This window comes from Drosophila arizonae, chromosome 3 (assembly GCF_054131065.1).
Source record: "Drosophila arizonae isolate 15081-1271.41 chromosome 3, UAZ_ARI_1.0, whole genome shotgun sequence".
In the NCBI taxonomy this organism is placed as follows: domain Eukaryota; kingdom Metazoa; phylum Arthropoda; class Insecta; order Diptera; family Drosophilidae; genus Drosophila; species Drosophila arizonae.
In genome coordinates this window covers 21,688,046-21,703,267 of record NC_142923.1, presented here as the reverse complement: position 1 = coordinate 21,703,267, position 15,222 = coordinate 21,688,046, and the positions used below count along the sequence as shown (strand labels likewise).

At 35.2% G+C, this 15,222-nt stretch overlaps 4 protein-coding genes across 17 annotated transcripts; 2 read left to right on the top strand and 2 right to left on the bottom strand.

Annotated features, from left to right (window-relative positions):
- The first annotated feature begins 907 nt into the window (after positions 1-907).
- LOC108611706 (glycoprotein-N-acetylgalactosamine 3-beta-galactosyltransferase 1-like) lies at positions 908-3,680 on the top strand. 2 transcript variants are annotated; one of them, XM_089464515.1, is made up of 4 exons: positions 908-1,170; positions 2,053-2,101; positions 2,160-3,037; positions 3,101-3,680. In XM_089464515.1, the coding sequence occupies exons 2-4, from the start codon at positions 2,068-2,070 to the stop codon at positions 3,434-3,436; spliced, it is 1,248 nt and encodes a 415-aa protein (XP_089320641.1). In that variant the 5' UTR covers positions 908-1,170; positions 2,053-2,067; the 3' UTR covers positions 3,437-3,680. The 2 variants fall into 2 exon arrangements, with proteins under 2 accessions (XP_089320641.1, XP_089320640.1); XM_089464514.1 differs by lacking the exon at positions 908-1,170 and adding an exon at positions 1,367-1,913 and having other exon boundaries at positions 3,101-3,679.
- Positions 3,681-6,020: 2,340 nt separating this feature from the next.
- LOC108611704 (glycoprotein-N-acetylgalactosamine 3-beta-galactosyltransferase 1) lies at positions 6,021-8,954 on the top strand. Of its 6 annotated transcripts, none has more exons than XM_089464190.1 (5): positions 6,021-7,051; positions 7,112-7,963; positions 8,024-8,189; positions 8,310-8,508; positions 8,582-8,954. In XM_089464190.1, exons 1-3 carry the CDS (start codon positions 6,311-6,313, stop codon positions 8,174-8,176), a joined length of 1,746 nt encoding a protein of 581 aa, XP_089320316.1. In that variant the 5' UTR covers positions 6,021-6,310; the 3' UTR covers positions 8,177-8,189; positions 8,310-8,508; positions 8,582-8,954. The 6 variants fall into 6 exon arrangements, with proteins under 6 accessions (XP_089320316.1, XP_017859960.1, XP_089320314.1 ...); XM_018004471.2 differs by having other exon boundaries at positions 8,246-8,508; XM_089464188.1 differs by having other exon boundaries at positions 6,022-7,051; positions 8,268-8,508.
- LOC108611708 (glycoprotein-N-acetylgalactosamine 3-beta-galactosyltransferase 1-like) lies at positions 8,224-12,269 on the bottom strand. Of its 7 annotated transcripts, none has more exons than XM_089464193.1 (5): positions 11,749-12,269; positions 9,627-10,223; positions 9,463-9,559; positions 8,573-8,785; positions 8,224-8,506 (listed from the first exon to the last, which is right to left on the bottom strand). In XM_089464193.1, the coding sequence occupies exons 2-5, from the start codon at positions 10,157-10,159 to the stop codon at positions 8,393-8,395; spliced, it is 957 nt and encodes a 318-aa protein (XP_089320319.1). In that variant the 5' UTR covers positions 10,160-10,223; positions 11,749-12,269; the 3' UTR covers positions 8,224-8,392. The 7 variants fall into 7 exon arrangements, with proteins under 7 accessions (XP_089320319.1, XP_089320318.1, XP_089320320.1 ...); XM_089464192.1 differs by having other exon boundaries at positions 9,627-10,691; positions 11,947-12,269; XM_089464194.1 differs by having other exon boundaries at positions 12,004-12,269.
- A 1,013-nt stretch (positions 12,270-13,282) lies between these two features.
- On the bottom strand, positions 13,283-15,053 carry Cpr23B (Cuticular protein 23B). 2 transcript variants are annotated; one of them, XM_089464123.1, is made up of 3 exons: positions 14,835-15,053; positions 14,213-14,604; positions 13,283-14,153 (listed from the first exon to the last, which is right to left on the bottom strand). In XM_089464123.1, exons 2-3 carry the CDS (start codon positions 14,222-14,224, stop codon positions 13,404-13,406), a joined length of 762 nt encoding a protein of 253 aa, XP_089320249.1. In that variant the 5' UTR covers positions 14,225-14,604; positions 14,835-15,053; the 3' UTR covers positions 13,283-13,403. The 2 variants fall into 2 exon arrangements, with proteins under 2 accessions (XP_089320249.1, XP_089320250.1); XM_089464124.1 differs by having other exon boundaries at positions 14,213-14,523.
- Between the last annotated feature and the right edge of the window lie 169 nt (positions 15,054-15,222).

Genomic DNA, 15,222 nt, shown 5'->3' with positions numbered 1-15,222 from the left:
ATATCTACCAATACCATTCCAACAAAACTGATTGATATTATCCATCGACTAATCGAGAAATTGTGATATAAACTTGTACTTGATCTCAAGATACTTATGTCGATATTTCGATATAATCGAAATCCAATTTCATAAACCTGTGCCTTAAGTTCTTTACAACTGCAAACAGAGACGTGATTTATGGTATTAGTTATAATATAATATAACGATGATAAAATAAATATTACAAAATATTAATAGTGTAGAAAAGTAATTTATATATATATATATATATACATACTATCTACATAAGCTAATTTTCAAAAATATATTTACTTAACTGGACTTCAAAGGCAAGACAATGCGTTTAGTATTTCATTTTAAGTGTTCTATATTTATTTTTAATACTTGGGAAATAATTTCAGTATAAGATCGAAAAATAATATCTCATAATACTTAATACTCATAAGAAAAGCTTACAAAATAATAAACCAAGGACTTGAAGAACAACTATATCCCCTACAGTTTTACAATCCAAAAATGGAAAAATGGAATTGAAGTGAAGAAGATTCCTATCAGAACATATTTTCGGCCACCTCACACAAATGCAGAATGATCACTGTAGACTCTCCCTGCAATAAACTTTGCACAAGCCACACAAGATGTGGTTTCCACTGAAACCATATTCCAAATTCTAAGCGACATAAAATGTTATCTATTCTATAGTGGGGATATACGACATCAGCTAATTACCATTTAAGTTCTATAACAACAACTAGGTCAATTAGTATATGCTCAATCTTTCCTTCTTCTTAACACTATTATTATCTCTCACTTCTTATTATCTTTTTCCCTTTCCCTCTGACATTGCCTAAACAAATATTTCTTAGCTTGATAATGCGACGTTCACTTCAAATTAACATTTTAAGATTTTTGACATTAGTCCCATAGTTTTCGGGCTCGTGTTTAGTGCACTCTAAATTTGAATCTACCAATCAAAGTATATTCTAGTTTCAATGTGTAATTTTATTGAACTAAAGAAAATACAATCTGAACAAGTTAAACGAACATTGGCAACTGTTTAGATCATATTTTCATCTTTCTGAAACAAGGGTTTCGGCCTTTTAGTATGTTTTGTATGTTAAATAAAAAAGTTCATAATGACGACATCAAGTTTGCTGCTAAGACAAGGTATTGAAATGATAATAATAAAAGTAAATATGATTTATTTAATAACAAAAAATAAACATTTTTAGCGCATCGTAAAATCTTTACGCTCGCTGTCGGCTTAATTGTGACAATTTTATTAATTAAACTCTACTCAGCACCGTTTCAAATTGATGTCTTTGACAGTTTTAGCAGCAATGAATAACAAAACAAAAATAATGCCAAACTTGATAATGATATTAATAAAAAAAAAGAGTCCTCGAAAATGATATAAGAAGAGAAGAGCGACTAAACTTAATTGAAAGCAAAACCTAAGAGTTATCTAAGATATTATTCAACTATGATAATTTATCTTTATGCTCTGTTGATATGTACAGTGAATTCGTATTCAGATACTCAAACAAAACAGTGTGGAACAGAGAGCAAGCTAAAAAGTAAATAAGTACAAAATAAAAACATTATTTGATATCTACATTCATAAAAGAATGACCCTTTTCACGGTGTTTTCACAGCTGTTGTCTATTAATTCGGTTGCTTATTGACAACTACATCTCATATAGCTCTCATTATGCGCGATTAGTTGCGTTTGTGAGGTGAAATACTTCAGTGCACTTTCGTTTAAGAAATAAATAAATAAACTTAGTTTAGGGACATTTTGTTTCAGAATTTCCAAAACCTTATAAACAAAAATATTTTTGAAAATAAAATAAAAAATATGTGTATGAACAATTTTATATAAATAATTTTGAGTAGTCAACAAAATAATAGTGAGTAAAACAATTGTTTTATAAAAAGTTAAAACAAATTAAATTTAAAAACTTACCAATTTTAAAATTTAACATTTTAAAAGTTTATAAAACTGCAATTTTTTAAACAGAACATTAAAATTTTTTTCTAAAATTACAGACAAACTTTAATATCATGAAAATGCATGCATCTTCTATACTATATGAGGGTAATAAAACCAATTTTTAATAAAATAATATCAAATTATTTAAAGAGGAATATTTTAGGAAATCTACCCAAAACCCGCTCCTTACTGACACTTCTCATTGGAATGCTAATTGGATTTTGTGTGGCTGAGCTTATATCTTTTATGACTATATCTGAAGATATCAAATCTATCAATACTTTGGCCAGCAATGATCTACACATGCAGCAACCGACGAAAGACGTTGGAGTACCAACTTTAGATGTGATCGAACACGAACATCCACACGATAATACAACGCTCGCTGATCAGTTGAAGAGGGAGGTGCGTTTGCTCTGTTGGGTCATGACCAATCCCAACAATCATAAGAAGAAGGCGCGCCACGTGAAACGCACCTGGGGTAAACGCTGTAACATTTTGCTATTCATGAGCTCTGCGGCAGATGATGAGCTGCCCACAGTCAAGTTGGATGTGGAAGAGGGTCGGCCGAATTTGTGGAGGAAAGTAAAGGAGGCCTTCAAGTACGTCTACAAGCATCACTATAATGATGCGGATTGGTTCTACAAGGCTGACGACGACACCTATGCAGTCGTTGAGAATCTGCGATATATGCTCTATCCCTATAGTCCAGAGACGCCCGTTCACTTTGGCTTCAAGTTCAAGCCCTTCGTTAAGCAGGGATATATGTCGGGTGGTTCTGGCTATGTGCTCAGCAAGGAGGCACTGCGAAGGTTTGTGGTCGAGGGCATACCCGATCCCAAGATGTGTCTACCTGGCACCGTTATCAACGAGGATATCGAGATTGGCAAATGCATGGAGAATCTGAATGTGACAGCAGGCGATTCTCGTGATGTGAATGGGCGTGGTCGCATGTTTCCCTTTGCACCGGAGCAAATATTAATACCCTACAAGGATCCCAATTTTTGGTACTGGAATTATATCTACTACAAGACAGACGATGTGAGTTGCAGAAGTAGAATACAATTACTTTTTTTTCTATATATATGTACATCTTTCTTTTAGGGTCTCGATTGCTGTTCGGATAATGCGATTGCTTTTCACTATATCACGCCCAACTTCATGTATGTGCTGGACTATCTGATTTATCACCTGAAACCATTTGGTGTGCTGAGGACAGAGCGATTGCCGGCCAAACTAAAAGTGGGTGAGTTTATGCCGCCGCCAAAGGAAGAGCCCGCCAACAGCAACGAGGATTCTATGGATGACTATGACAGATTATATACAACTGAACAGCCAATAGAACCAGATGCAAGAGAAGTAGACGAAGACAAAGACGACATTGAGAAGGAGCTCAAAACGGAAAAGAATTTGCGAACGACAAAAAAGCCAGAAACATGAGGATTATGATTAGCAAGGAGAAATATAATACTTAAGTTTTTGTATTCTTTAAATACTTAACCCATGTATAATATAATTATAGAAACAAATAAAATCACTTACCCATTTAAGTAAACTTTTTTAGATTATCGTATTTATATTAGATATCCATCAACATATATCAATTAAAGTTCTGTAAATTTGGTTATTAAGAAGAATTAGTGAAACAATTACTTAAAAATCTTTTTTAAAAATATTATGAAAACTGAAAAATTAACAATTTGTCAAATAAAAAGAGTTTTAATAAAACATATTAGTTAGAGAAAAAAAAAACAATTGAGAAATTAAATCATTATAATAATAACTTTCCTTTTCTATTAACATATTTTAATTTTTTAAGCTATCGGATGTAAGGTATATTATATATTTATATTTATGATCAGACCAGGCCTATTGAAAACAATTTCCAAGTTGAAAATTGGGTTTTTAAATAGGTAGCAGAATCTCTCAGCACGCCTTAGTGGGCGTACACATATAATTTTGCTATCGATCTTTATAGATTCGAAACATTAGATTAAAACTCTGGAAAATACTAATTTACCCGATTTGCCACGGCCCTAATGAGTATAGATATATCCGCCATAACTTTTTAATCTTGGGTGGCCAACACTAATCTACATTCAAAATTTCAGTTTTATAGCTAAAGAATATGATTCAAATAATATGATTTCTGACATATCGGAAAATTCAATTTACGTTTTGCCACGCCGTTAGTGGGCGGATCCGGAAAATTTTAACACTTAATAAATCGAAGATTACACGAGTATGTGTTCCACAGGCCCTAGCTTCAAAAGCGCCGAAAAAAAATCCGTTCATACGGACGGACGGACATTGCACAAAAGCAATATACTCATTTCACTTTCATAAATAAGTATAACAATTTGAACAAGTTACCACCCCATTTTCTTTTTGTTGAAACAAGTGTTTCGACCTGTGAGCTCGTTTCATATGTGAAATATTTCTCAAATTCTCAGTGATAGTTAAAACTTCATAATGACGACATCAAATTTGCTGCTAAGACAAGGTATTTAAATGATAATAATAAAAGTAAATATGATTTATTGAATTAAATATAAACATTTTTAGCACTTCATAAAATCTTTACGCTCGTTGTCGGCTTGATTCTGACAATTTTATTAATTAAACTCTATTCAGCACCGTTTCAAATTGATGGGTTTGACAGTTTTAGCAGCAATGAATTTCGAACCAATTTTGATAAGAATATTAATGAGAAAAAAGTCCTCGAAAATGATATAAACTAAACTTAATTGAACTTTTGATTTTAACATTTTCAAAATCTGTAAAACAAATAAAAAAAAAAAAATTAAAAAAAATTAAAAAAAATAAATGAAATTTAAAAAATGTGTGTAAAATAAGTAATAAGTAATAAGATTAATAATAAAATTGAACATTTTGTGTACTCAAAAAAACAATAATGAGTAAAACAATTAATGTACAAAAAGTTAATATAATTTAAATTTTAAAACTTTCAAATTTTAACATTAAATTAATTAAAATTGAAAACAGGAAAAAATAATGAAAATAATTAAATAAAACATTTTAATTTCAATTACCTATTTAACACAAATATATATATTAGAATAAAATAAGTTTATAGTATCAATTCAAATATTAATTGTTATTTTTTATAATCATATTTCAAATACATATATCACAACTTACATTTGCACCATTCACTGATATTTGTTTTTGTTCTATGTATAATTGTTATCTCACTTCACTTCGCGAATGCGCACTTTATTATAAAATTAATTATACAACAAAATTGGTAAACAAATCGACTGATATTCTGATTAAACACAATTTTAGGCCCTGAAGGCTAGCCATGTACGTTTGTACTTTTATATGAATTAAATATTTGTCTATAAAAGTTGTAACCGTATATTTAAGCTACATACATATGTATGTATGTATGTATGTGTATTTGTTTAGCATATATAGCATGAATTCGTCATATTTGTTCATATGCCAGCTCTAATTCCACTTATCGGTGTCAATCGATATATTTGAAACTTAACGTCAAGACGATCAAATCCAATGGTCATTAGCCAAATGCATGTGTTATATTAATATATCTGTTATATTATATAAATGAATAATTATTTTATTTATTTATTTCCCTTTGCAGAACCATAACACAGCCATCCTAAGCGCAGCCGCAGCATAAATTGCGCAGCAGATCATCCGCTTTTGCGTGTGCGTAGGCGTATGCATGTGTGTGCGCGCCGGTAATATGTGTTTACGCCGGTCAAGTGTGTAGACATGAATGATGAAATTAGAACTTTACGCAGGTTTTGAGATAAATTTAATTCGAGCACTGCCAACTACAGGACTTTTGTTTATATTGGATGCACTTTTACTTTTGTTACTTTCGTGGCGCGCAGTAGACAAAAGAGCCGCAAATAATAAACGCGCTCACGACGATCACAACGAGAACACTCTAATTCAGTTGGCACTAGTTCTAAACAGAATCAAGTTCCCCAAAATATATAACGGTTTAGCTTTAATAAATTAACAAAAGTCTTTAGTTTGCTGCTATGCTTAATAGATGTAGGTCTTGTAAATCCTATTATTTTTGCTCACTTTTTCTTTAATACAATGCAATATAGCAGCTATAGATCAGTTAAAATATTCGTATAGTAAAATATTCGTGACAGCGCAATATTTTCAAACGAAAGTCAATTCAGCAATCTGGCAGCGCTGTGCTCATTTGATGAGTCTCGGAACCAGTGAACGAGTAACTTGAGCTCATTTAAACAGTCTGGCAGCACGGGAAAATAACTGATTTGAAATTCGCGAAAACTAAATTTAGAAATGTTGCTGGAACGTCTAAAGCGCATTTTGGGCTCTACGTTCTTTTCATTTCTTATTTGGAGTTTAATTTTTTTCGCTTTCGTCGAATTTTACCTATTTATATTCAGTAGTAGGCGCATTGCCATACAGGACTACCTGCAGCCGCCCTACAAAGAGAACATTCGAGACGTCAATGTGGGCAATCGGACCGAGAAGTGGGACAATCACAGCATTGCCAATGAGCTCTATCATAAGGTGCGCATCCACTGTCTGCTCCACCTAACTAACGATCGTGAGCGCCTCAAGGCCAAACACATCCTTAAAACGTGGGGCACTCGTTGCAATCGAATGCACATCAGCGACGTGTCCAATGTGAACAAGGCATATCGACGCATTGCCAGGACACAGTATGAGGACTTGGATTGGCTGCTGCACGTGCACGTGGATAGCTATGTGATCATGGAGAATTTGCGTTATAAACTGGCCAGCTATCGGCCCGAACGAATGATCTATTTCAGCGCCTACCATGCGGCCTATCCGTATGCCCACGTCAGCTTGAAGAACACCACGGATTACATATTCAGTCGCAGTGCACTGCAAGAGATGTTGAGAGTATCGAATGATGGTTACCTTGCCAACATGGAGCAGGGCCCCAACGAACAGCTCTTTCCATTTCAGGTGCCCGCAGAGATTCTGCCCTTTACGCTGCGTTGTTACTTTTGGAACTGGCCATTAATCTATCGCGCCGTATACTCCGGACAGGTGAGTAAATCTGGTATACATGTTTCTAATTTTATTTTATTCATTTCTCTGATTGTACAGGGCTTTGATAGCAGCATGGAAATGCCTATAATTCTACCATATGTCGATCTGAATCAGATTTATGTGCTGGAGTTCATGCTCTACCATTTGCGTCCGTATGGCCATGTCAATGGCATGCCCGCCTTGCCTGCAGGATCTGTTATGCAGCAGCCGGCGCTGCCCGTCAATGATAAAGTTAAAACACGGCTCTACAGAGAGGTGCGCATTCTCTGCATGGTGTTCAGCTATCCACATAAATACGAGCAAGTTGTGCGCACCATACGCAAGACCTGGGCCAGGCACTGCAACAAGCTGATCGTGTTCAGCACTCAGACGCCGAAGCAGCAGGGCTTTGAGGAAGCTTATACCATAGCCTTGAATGTCACCGAGGACTATAAGCATCTGTGGGGCAAGACGAAGGCGGCCTTTAGGCATGTCTACACTCACCATTTGGACGAAGCAGATTGGTTCTATAAAGTGGATGACGATACCTATGCCATTCTGGAAAATATGCGCTTTATGCTGTTGGACCATGATGCCGACGAGCCCATTTACTTTGGCTGCAATTTCCAGGCGGAGCACAGAGAACCCACGTATATGTCTGGCGGTGCTGGCTATGTCCTTAGCAGGGAGGCAGTGCGACGTCTGGTTGAAAATGGAATCTATAAAAACCGGTGCAATCCCAACTCAATTGGCACCGAGGACTACGAAATGGGTGTTTGCTTACACAATTTGAATGTAACTGCCGGCGATTCGAGAGATAAATTTAATCGCTATCGTTTTCTGCCCGTTGGATTGCCCAAAATGCTCGTGCCGGGCATCATAGATAAACAGTATTGGCTTTCTTATTATGTCTACTTCGTATTCAAGGAGGTATGCGCTGTAATCATATTCGTATTGTATTATTTTTATATAATAAATCCATTATTATAGGGCATTGAATGCTGCTCATCCTACATCATTGCCATACACTATGTGGTCTACTATCAAATGTATATATTTGAATATTTTCTATATCAAATGCGTCCATATGGCATTATACTGGGTCATGAGCCGCTTGCCAATCGTAGACTGAATGGAACATAGCTAGATGTGGAAGGTGCATACATTCAAAAAAGAAAAGCTAATAGAGGTTACTTGTATAAATTTGTATAGATATTCTATTAGCTATTTCTAGAGGGAGTTTCACAGTGTATACTATATATGTAATGTAATCCAGGCAACTTTAAATGAGGCTATGTCTTTGGCATAGTTTGATGCAGTCCTTTACTCGAGATGACCATTTCCAAAATTTCCATACGTTCAACTCAAGCCAAACGGACGTATTTTATAAACCATGTATTCCATGACATAAAAACATTTAATAGTCACACAGTTAAATGTTATGGCCGACTTTGAGCAGCAGCCGAGTGTAATCTGTAAGTGTATGAGAAATTCGTATAGATATTTTAATATTAATTTGATGCATTTTAATTGACCTACATTCACAAGTTTGTTCACGAACAGCGGCAGTCCGTGCGCATCGCTGCTGCTGCCAAGAGCCACGCCCACATTTCGAAAGCAGCGCGCAATCTCCACATGCTTAAGGCCATAATTGTGACTGCTGCAAATGGTGCTATTACCATGGCCCAGAGTCACAAATCGATGCAGCGCCTCTCTGCTAAACAAATTCCCACCTGAGCCACCTCTCGTATGCTGTTGGATAAGGAATAGGAAATTTTAATATAAGACATTTTATTTTGAAACAAATTTTAGTGGGCAGCAAATTCCAAGTTATTATTATTATTATATACATTAATTGTTCAAGTCTAATTTTTTGTATATTATGTAATTTCTAAAACTATTTCGAATATGTATAATTTTATATATTTAATCTTTAATTTCCCCTGCCAATTATCGAACCAATATCGAAGTGGTAGACAATAGACTATCGCAACTATCGCCAAATTTCTTTTTTACGTCACAAAATCAAATTATCCCTACAAAATGATCTGGCCTAGCCACTTAGTTATAAATTGCTTGACCAATAATACCGATAATAATCAAAATTCGAAACGAATTACTCTTTACAGTTTTCTAAGCTTTTTATTCCTTCTAGTGTAATAATCGAGTAATAATCGAAGGAAGTAAAAACAATTTGAAATCCCTATTAACTAGCGATACTAATGTAGATAGATGGATGGTTAGTTGGGCAGATTTGTAGGGGCTAGACCGACTCATCTTGATACCTTGAGCAGGAAAAAACTTTACTGTATATTTAGGTTATACTTTATGCTGTCTAATATGGAGTCTTTCAATATCAAACTTTTCTTCACACATTCAGTTTTAACTATATTCACGACTAATTTTAGTTATTTGTTAAGTCCACTCACATTTTCCTTTTGCGTATAAGTAAAGCTGTCAAAGTAGATGGGGAGTTCGGGCGAGTAGTCGATCAGCAAATGTTGCAGATTCTCCATGATCACATAGCTAAAAGGGAAATATGCCAAGAGTTTATCATTAGAAATGGGCAGACCTCTCGATGGCATTTACATACGTCTCGTCGGTCACCATGAGGAACCAGTCGTATTGCCCATGGTAATGCGTATAGACATGATGCAGATATTCCCGAGTGCGACCCCAAGAGATACTGCTGCTACTGCTGCTGCTCCTTGTGCTGCTCCACCTGCTGCTGCTCCACCTGCTGCTGTTGTTGGTTTGCTGATTCTCGCTCATCAATGGACTACGCTCATTTGTATTCTTGTTGCCATTGAGGATGAGCAGCTTGTGGCATCGCTTGCCCCAGGTGTTCTCAATGTGCACCTGTCGCTTCTTGCCCACCGGTCGCACCGTCACCATGCAGAGTATCCGCTGGCTCCCATTGGGATCGGCGGGCATCCTCCAGCGGTACAGAGTATGTGCAGTCTGTCCGTTGCTGCTGGCATCAGTTGAGGCGCTGCCATTGCTGGAGAATTCGCGCCGTGCCAGCTGCAGCAGACGCGAGATGCAGCCGCCAAAGATGAGGCCAAGCAGCAGCATCAGCAGCAGATGCAGTCGCTGCTCTTGCTGCTTAACGACATTTTTGTACATTTTGCTTTGTTCTTCTTCTTGCTTGGCTAACGGTGTGCTGGCCTTTTGTTAACGCTCGTCTGTACTATGTTTATCAAGAAAGAAGGAAAAGGTAACAACAAAAGAAAGAGAGAGAAAGTGAAAGCGAGAGGGAGACAAAGAAAGTGAAAGAGATAGACAGTTTGAGGTTGACAGAGAGAACGAGAGAGGATGAGCAGCTTGTGTTGCTTTAGTTACATATGTACAGTAATTGGTAGGGCGCAGTTAGAAAGTCACTTTGGAAAGCATAGTTGTACAGTCATTGCACTAGAGTCATAATTTCAGAGCCATTCATTCAAAACGATTTTTTGAAAGGGCTTAAATTTTTGATCATATATTTTAAATCTATGATGTTGAAAATTTACAACAGTTTTAGAGTGATTGCTTTCAAAATTTAACTTTATTTATTTCAACAATTTCTGTGCCCAAAGTCCAATTCATCTACACAATTTACAGTTTAAAGTCACAGGTCTCAGATTACAGTTTTAGAGTTATTTAAAATGTTGCCTTTATTCTATTTAACGATAAAAAAAAATTAAATAATTTAATTACGCTTTGCAAGAAGCTATTGAGCTGTATTTTATTTACATATTTCTTTTATTATTTTTATTTATTATTCTTTTTTTTTTTAAATTAATACACACTAATTAATTGGCTTTTGATGATTCTTTTTACTTTATATATATAGATATTTATACATATATATTTTTAAATTAATACGCAGTGTTAGTCACAACAATGTTCACAGTTTTAGAGTCACAACAAAAATGCATAGCAAAACTTTATTGTTTAAGAGTTCCAGTAACATCTCTGTAAAGCATTAACTCTTCAGAGTGGTAAAGCCGCTGATTGAGAGTTGCACTGATTTAAAAAAACAAAATCTTCTTCCGTTTTAGAATCTCAATAACAAATGGGGCAAGGAGTCTCAGTAATAGTTTTGTTTTAAAATATCACTTCACAGTTTCAGAGAGTAACTTGTCACAATTTAAGAATCATTGACTACAAATACCAATACGGTTTTAGAGTCAGTTAACTATTAGTCGCCGTTAACCACAGTTTCAGAGTCACAGTGCTTGCGCACAGGCACAGCGTTCCGCAGTTTTAGAGACCGTCACTCCACATAGTTTTACATTCACTAGAGCACTCTTAAGGCTCCTTGCAACACTGGCAAAGTGTATTGTGAAGTCGGCTTAAAGCTGTATTTTTTTCTCGTTTTTTATATTTTCTGTTTTGTTAAGCTTTTTATGCAAATACAATATTGTTTATGTTTATGTAGATGCCAACATTTCAACGTTGTTGTTGCTGCCTATGTTATTGTTGTTGCTGTGATTGTTGAAATACCAAATTAACACATTCTTGTGCACTGACGCAGCAGCCGGTAAAGGCAAAAGCCAAAAAGCAAACTTTAATAAACAAAACAAAAAAAAAAAAACTTTAAAAAAACTTGTAAGATGCGGTTGACCTTCAGGCCAGGTCCGCTCCACACACGCTGCCTGTTGCACCTCTTTATTTAATTGTTTTTGTTTTCTTTCGTTGGCACAGTTCGAATTGCAATTGCTAAATTGTTAAACCTTTGCTAGCTGTTTGCCGGTTTGCGTCTTATTCTTCTTCTTCTGATTTTTTTTTTCGCTTTAACTGTAGGCCACCGTCACAAATCGCTGGCTCCTCTGCCACAGAGCAGCGTACATGCGTGCGAGCGGGAAAGGAAGAGCGAGGGATCGATTGAGCAAGGGGGTGGGGGAGTGCGCTCAATTATGCGACGCTCGTACCGTTTCGTTTTGTTTATTTACTCGTCGAGTCGCCGCAGCAAACACACACACACATACCCACACGTAAAGAATATATGTTTGTATGTGTATAAAACAAAAATAAATACAAACAACATTAATGTCGCTAACATATATAAACAATACGGCACAGCGCGACGTCGACTTAACGCCTTGACGATCGTTGACAGACTTGCGATGTGTTTTTTTTTTCTCTCTCTCAAGTTTCAGTTTCTTTATGTGATTTTGTTTTTGTATTTTGGTACGTGCGCGCTACGATCCAAACGACACTTGACTTGCGAACCAGTGTGACCATAATGTTAAAGTTTAGAGATGTGCAGCTGTGCAAGTGATGGCAGTCTGAGTGGGAGTAAGAGTGAGTCATGGCTTATACGCACAGTGGAACTTGCAGCTCAAAATAGCCCAAAATGCGTTACGGAAATAAAAGTTTAAAAATATTATATTAAATAAATTTTTTAATTCTCTTTATACTAAAATAAGGTTTGAATTACAGGTATATGAAATTTAATAAAGTAAATATATTGAAATTAATTTAAATTAATATTCAATTCAAATGACATGTCTTTCATATTAAGGTAACTAATGTTCTTTTATTGGGTAATTTTATTAGAATTATTTTACTTTTACTTAATAGTATTTAATAGATTTATTTAATTTCATTTAAATTATTTATACTTGTATTACCATTAATTTGTTTATTAAATTTTTTATATTAAGACCACATGAGAAAATAATAAGCAGAAACATACCATATTAACTACTAAATTTTTTATATGATTAGTATAAATATTAATATATACAATAATTCGTTTGTTATGATGAAATATAAAGCGAGATAATTCTTGAATGCGCTCAACTTCAAAAGGTTATCGATACTTCTTATTTGATTACAATCTTTATATGTTATTTCTTGTTCTCTTCAGCCCCTGGCAAACAGGTATAAATGCTACATTTATGTGTTTCATATTTCTTATTGGTGATTTCTTTATATACTGGCATTCCACTGGACTGCTCAAAGTCCAAAGCCTGTTAATATTTTAAGTTTCGTTTTCTCTTTTGCACGTGGGATTATTTACTAAATAAGAATATAAATAATTCCAAGATAATTTTTGACCTAGAATACAAATATTTAACAAAATATAAAAAAAACATTCTCAGCGGAAAAAAAATGTAGTCATGGTTTTTTATAGGTTATTATCAATCGCCTAAAAGTATGCCATTAAAAATTAAAATATCGAATTCATCTTAAGCGGCATTTTCACTTTAAGTTATAACATTCTTTGTCTTTTTTTATGTATTGAATAAAAGGTCTCAAATCTATAATAATAAGAAATATTTTATTTTTCTCACAAATTTTATAGATAATAATAATAATAATAATAATAATAATAATATTAGTTATATAAATTCTAATTTGTGGACCTCGAACCACTTCCAGCTTAGGCATAACGGCCGCCATTCGGGTCACGATTATTCACCGCATTCACATAACTATCGGCTGAGATGGCTTTTAGCGAATCATCCAAGGACTTAATAGCTGCTGCGTCCACTGAAACCTGGGCAACGGGTGAGCGATCGTCGAGCTGCACATTGGACGAAGCTATAGCCAGTTTCTTCAGCACATACGGCACCCGGCTGACAACAGCATTGAAGCCGTGCACATCGTCCGCCGTATAGGTAACGGTCCTCTTATAACCATCGGGATCGATGAGGCTATAGGAGCCGCGTACCGAATAACCATCGCGTGTTTCCCGATGATCCTTGATATCGCCCGTGCTCTCATCATTGACGGCATAGTCGTAGCTGTAGCTGGCGGGTGGAAAGATTTCCGGCTGCCTCGGTTCGTGCAGCACAGGCAAAGGCTGGGGGAATAGCGGAACAGATGCACTTGCTCCTTGTGCCACGGCACTATTGCTATTCACCAGCTGGCCATTGTAATCGTAGCCAGCGGGCGTGGCCTGCGAATTTTCGGCAGTCGTGCGTGTTGCCTGATAGTCGGTTTGGTAATCCTCGACAGAGTTCGATGCAGGCTGCTCCAATGAGTTGATATCATTTACATTTAGTTTTCCATTATTATAATTATTATCATTATTATTATTATTTTTATCAATATTATTATTATTATTGTTATTATTGAAGGCGTAGTCCGCTTTAGCGATTCCAATTAGCGCTAAGGCAAGCAGCAGCAACTGCAAGGAGTTTGTTCAAAAATAAATTTATCGAAATTTACTTCAATTTCAAAACTAACCTTAAAATCCATTTTAACTGTATTTTTATTTTTTGCGCTCTTCCGCTTGTCTGTACTCACAAATTGTCAGCTAACTACACTTTGAATTGACGTAGCTCAAGGTTTTTATACCTTATTGCTCGACATATTACTTCATATATATCATCACTTACCGTTATACAATACCGTGTTCATCAATGAGGTGATTAGATGTACTTTCGTTTTTATTTTTCGGTTTTTCTGTCTACGCATTATTTTTTGTGCTGCGTAAGCTTTTAAAAATTGTGTGAAATGGCAATAAATGAAGACAGAACTGCGCGACATCCAATTAGCTGGGGGAAACAAAAATATTGATCCATATTTAAATTCGCCTTTGGAATTGGCAAAATTATGTTATAGCTGTGTGCTACCACCTGTGAAAATAATTGTAAAAGCTATAATGAAAATAATAATAATAAATAAAAACGAATGATGAATTGTTAAAAAAAAACCATAAACTTTATACGAATAGTTTGTTTTTAAGTATTCATATCAGATTAAAATAAGATATTAGTATTATTTAAATTTTATTGTGTGGATAATAGATTAATTGATCAACCTACACTAACACATGTTTTGTTTTATAAATATTTGACGAAATTACCGTGTGATTCGTGAAAACGTATCACGTGTCCAATATATTCGAATTTAATCATTCACTATCTTTATTTAAGAACTATTTAATCTGCTCCTGATTTATCATGCTTTAAAAAAAAAAAAAAAAAAATCATAGGCTAAATTTTTTGTTGTTCATTAATGAATAAATAAACCATGTCGATACTTCGTGAGCAACTACTTGCGGCCAACGCCAAAATGATGAGCACTAAGCAGAGAACACATAGACTAGGCATGTAGAACAAATTTTGTGCTCTCTGGTTAGCGATGTGAGCAACACAGCTCAAAAATTCAAAGTGAGTCCGTGAGCTTATTCAAATTGAACTAGAATTGAACAATTCGCTGGCGTTGCCACCTGACAAATGTATGAAAGATTA